The sequence below is a fragment of the Echinococcus granulosus genome (assembly GCF_000524195.1).
Source record: "Echinococcus granulosus chromosome Unknown EG_S00199, whole genome shotgun sequence".
NCBI lineage: Eukaryota > Metazoa > Platyhelminthes > Cestoda > Cyclophyllidea > Taeniidae > Echinococcus > Echinococcus granulosus.
The window spans coordinates 45,785-50,380 of record NW_020170579.1 but is presented as its reverse complement, the minus strand read 5'-3'; the positions used below and the strand labels follow the sequence as shown (position 1 = coordinate 50,380).

The 4,596-nt window shown below is 43.1% G+C and overlaps 2 protein-coding genes across 2 annotated transcripts in view; both read right to left on the bottom strand. All coding sequences in view use genetic code 11, as the record gives it.

The window, feature by feature from the left end:
• EGR_10211 (hypothetical protein) overlaps nt 1-2,151 on the bottom strand; it is a gene marked incomplete at both ends in the record, with an annotated part of 6,301 nt that extends 4,150 nt beyond the window's left edge. The window contains 2 exons of the mRNA XM_024499460.1: nt 185-382; nt 2,064-2,151. Coding sequence (XP_024346125.1) covers nt 185-382; nt 2,064-2,151 — 286 coding nt within the window. The remainder of the gene's footprint in view (nt 1-184; nt 383-2,063) is intronic.
• A 485-nt stretch (nt 2,152-2,636) lies between these two features.
• Nucleotides 2,637-4,053, bottom strand: EGR_10210 (hypothetical protein; the record flags this gene model as incomplete). Its single annotated transcript, XM_024499459.1, has 4 exons — nt 2,637-2,764; nt 2,896-3,015; nt 3,566-3,638; nt 3,907-4,053. 4 exons carry the CDS (start codon nt 4,051-4,053, stop codon nt 2,637-2,639), a joined length of 468 nt encoding a protein of 155 aa, XP_024346124.1.
• Between the last annotated feature and the right edge of the window lie 543 nt (nt 4,054-4,596).

The following is a 4,596-nucleotide window of genomic DNA, read 5'->3' as shown; positions in this document are numbered from 1 at the left end:
AGTGTGTCTTATTCCTGATTAGTACTACCTCAAGCGACTGCTGCCATCCAGAGCCCACATGGAGTCTTAATCGTGCAGGCATACAAATACCTCTTCTGAACTCTTCGATAAAAGTCACACTACAGTCCACGTCTAAGGCTAATCTACTTAAACGCAAACTGTGCTAAGCGAAGGAAATGCATACCTCGCCTCACGTTGAAATGGATGACATTCTTCAGTAAGGTACTGTTCGATAACTCAGAGGCACACAAAATGCGAGCAATAGGGATAAAAAAAACACGAGCTGGGCAGCTGAATGTATTTCGAGGTGTCATCTTTACTGATACTGAAAAGCTCTGATCCCCGATTGACTTAAATGTAGTGCGTGATGGTGTATGGAAGACTTGGATAGATTTAAACAAAGAAGGAGGGGAAATCTCGAGTCCTTTCAGCGAACTCTTCATGAATAAACAGGTAGCGAGGCTATGAATTCTATGGACGATGTCATTATTGTTTAGTTTCCGAAATTTACAGGGCTGGTGGAAACTAGTACAGAAAATAGCGCTTAAAAATGGCTACCGCATTTCAACCAGCCTTGAATTAAACCGAGAAAATAGGCTCACGCGAAATCATCAATGTGTTAATTCCTCTACCTCCAGCCAGTATACTTGTAGTGATGGACCAATTTAATCTTCCAAAGCACTTACCGAATTGAATATTGGGCCAAGAGTGAGAAATTTATGGGAATGTGTTTGAATGCCAGAATATAGGCGGAGGCAGAAATGCAATCGTGCTCCTTACTACCCCCACATATCCCAGCACATCCATTTTGCACAGGAAGCAATGTTGCTCGCGAGTGAGAATCCAGAGCTTCCGTTGGAAGAAGTGCAGTAAAGCGCATGCCTCCACATCTCCTGACAACCAATTCACCTGGGCTTGAAATCACTCCGTGCTTCGTCATCGCAGGTAAATATTGCAGGCAGTGTAAGAAGTCACCGCATGTGAATTTCCTTCTTGTGGTAGAAAAGATAAAATTTCCATCGTGGAATCAGCACTATGTATTCATTAAAAGTACTTCTAGAGTCTAAGACACTAATATTGTTTATATGATATTCGCAAAGTTACTATAGTCCCTTAGCATCCCGGGTTAGTACATTAGCACCCACGTATTCAATGTACTGTTAACACAGCTGTCACACCCACCATCCACCTTAGGCCAAAGCGCTAGCCTCATTTCAATGCAATTTTTTCCTGGCTTTACTGATTTTACGTAATTTTAAATGTTGAGTCACTATTGGAACAGATGGTACCAAGACGAATGACGCAAGCAAGGATAGCAGAAAGAATATTTTTCATTTGAAACACTGCTACTGTGAGTAGGACATACGAATCTACCGCTTTGCTTACCCCCTATGACATGCTCACATGTCTCGCAACCCTTCACGGCAATACTGGCCGTGCTCTGACCCAAGACAGACCTTCTCGAAGTCAGTTAATTCGATTGATGTTTTCATAAGAACGAAATGCACAAATTCTCCTCCAAATGGCCGTTACCAAAGCGCACGAAAATGAATCCTACGTTATAAATTTGGGTATTTGTAAAATTGCACATAGGCAAGGTCGCTCCTAAAGATATGTCCAACAGGCATTAGAAGCTTTTAAAAGGCAAGAGACAAAAGTTTTCTATCGTCTAAATTCCCTGATGGCAAAAATTGCTACAAGATAAGGCTCTGTTTTGCTTAAGCACTTCTCGAAAGCCTAAATGATGCCTCTTGAGCGTCAATATGGCCGAATATCCTTTGTATATCTTCAACTTGGATGAAACAGAATTGTCGTCGTCAGTCTTCGTCTTGAATTGGGTTAATCGGAAGGCTGATGACATGAAACATGGTGTTGCGTGGGGATGCAACCTCTCGCATTTATTAAGTCGCACGTTCTTTTAACCTACACAATTACATGCGTGGTTTTAAATTTGTCTGCCAGACGGAACAGAAGTGGGTAGAATTAAGCATAGCAGGAGCACAAAGAAAAAGCAGATGGGAGAGGGAAAAGGACGAAGAGAGTAAGAGGAACAAACACGAAACCTATGCATTGTAAATATTTGGATAAATAGTGCGTTAAAAATGTGGGATTAAAATATAAATAGTGAGTTGTTCTTTCTCCTCCAACCATAATTTCAGGTCCTTGGAACAGGAAGTACGGCCAGGTGAAGTTGTCGCATAATAGGCAGTAGATGCCAGATGCATCCACGTAGTTAAGATTCACACATTTTATGCACACCAACAAGAATGTGTATCCTATTCAATCCCACTAAAACAAAACGTAATTTTTGGGAGAAAGAACATCTACCAATGTCGAAGCACCTTCCATTCCTGTCGTCTGTGTCAATCATCTGCATCAATGAACAAAATCCGTGGATATCGTAGTGGTCGTGAGTGAGATATTCGACCTTCGAACTATTGCTTTTAGGCGAAAGAAGGCCACGAAAATCCCACCCATCGCCATGTCGTACGCACCCGATTTCCCCTTATTAGGGACAAATTCTGCGGTGGTGAAAGAACCGCATTGAATGTAAACGATTTCGCATGAGGAAGGTTTTTCATTGGTTGGATAGTCGCAAAATTATTCAGCATGATGAAAGCCGTGGTCGATTATGCCTACGGAGTCAATGCCAGAGTGAATTTTGACAATATCACAGGAGCACAATCATCGGTATTCCCAGTCGGTCTCCTGGTGTGTCGATTGTATGAGAAGGCGGTGCACCTGTTGACATGACTACGTGCGTCTGAAGGATACGGTGACAAGGAGAAGACTCGCTTAACGTTTTAGAATAACGTCGAATACATGCAAGACATCTGACTTATTGCTTGAGCAACCCCAAAACAAAAACCGCATAAATGAGTGTGTATCACTCACCACGGTCATCTTTGAAGGCCTTAGTGACAGTAGAGGGTTCCTCCACTGCATGGCCCGCTGCATCACCCGACTTGGCCGACCAAATTGTACACGCAATCTCCTTCCAGCACGTCTTATCGACTGCGGATTTAAAAAGGCTGCCTCCTTCTCAAAGCAGTCCAGGTAAATTATGCTAATGTTTTCGGACACTGCAGCGCTTTTAGATAAATTCTGCTCATTCATTTTATCGTTTGTAAGATTTTCTGTCCGCAGGAGGCTACCGATTGACACCTGCAAGCGTTCTAAAAATTCCTTTAGCTCTGTCCCCATAAATAATGCCACTAGGTAGGCCTCTTACAGATTATCCTTCTACAGTCAAGCTCGAAGGAAAAGGAACAATAGCAGCTGTTCTTACTTTTATTCACAGTGTTATGGGAAATATCAATTCAAACTTGGGACAAGAAATGTGCTTATTGGATCTTGGCATCAAGGGCATTACTGCAGGATGTTAGGAATACCCACAACTGGAAATGTTATCATTTCTTACTGCTTTACTGCATCCAAAGCATATGAAATCACTTTTCCTACTTAGAGAAAAAGGTTGAAATAATCAGCTGGAAGGGCGATAATGGTAAACCACTTCCTCAGATGGAAAAGGCGAATTTGTGCAACGGCCACATCTACAACGTACCACTGATATCAAGTTGGCAAGGTGTACTCCTGTCCCCGGAGGCTACTACAAAGCACGCTGTCACTTTCTCCTCCTGCGAAGAATATGCAGCCACTGTTGATGGGCAGGCCGAATGTCACAGTGTGCAACCCACCTGACATTTAACTCCACGCTCAGGTTGACAGTTGCTCATGGTCAATCAATTAGCCGTCATTTTTAGATGGATTGCACTACCCAACAGGTCCACGGCTATATACGCAAGTAGAGATGTGTACATCCCCAACGTTGGTAAACAAGACGTCGGCAGTTATGATGGAATAGATAAATCAACTTCAGATCCACACACTCAAGAGTTGCTTCACCCTAGTAAGTCGGACAGCTGGTGACCGGACATGGTGCACAATTGCCACAACCACAATGTTAGCCAACAAGTTCATCTTGCCTGCAATGGTTTTGTTATCCACAGCAGCGGTGGCAGCACCGAGACGCTCACATTTTCCTCTGGTCATTGGGAACTTGTTTCCAAATGTTTTGTGGTAGATTCTTATCCATTTTCAATGGCCGCTTTCAGTAAGCAACACTGGCTTGCAAGCATGTTTGCCATGCGACTATTCTTTTAACCCGACTTTTTCTAATTGCCCTATTCCACCGAGGAGAGGACGGAGTAGAAGAATCTCGTGGCCTTCACCCTTTTGTTTAAATTAAACTAGCCCCGTACACATTATTTTACATCGTACATAAGTGTCCTCTAATGTTTGACCATTGGGTGTTTAAAAGAAGCACTTTCTCGTCCAACGCTCATCTGCCCTTCAGCGGACAACGCAGCCGCACACGACCTAAGGGAATCTGCTGGCAACAAGGTAAGGACGTTACAAATCTTGCAGCAGAATTAAGGTCTCGAAGGCAGCTCATTAAAATGGAACGCATTTTTGCATTTCAGGAACTAGAGCTACCAGAAGTGATTTTTGATCCGATTTGCAAACTGAGTAGCTTCTGTCGCGTGACGCTCGTTGACAGAAGCCGCAATGAAAAAAAAAGCTCTACGGATGACA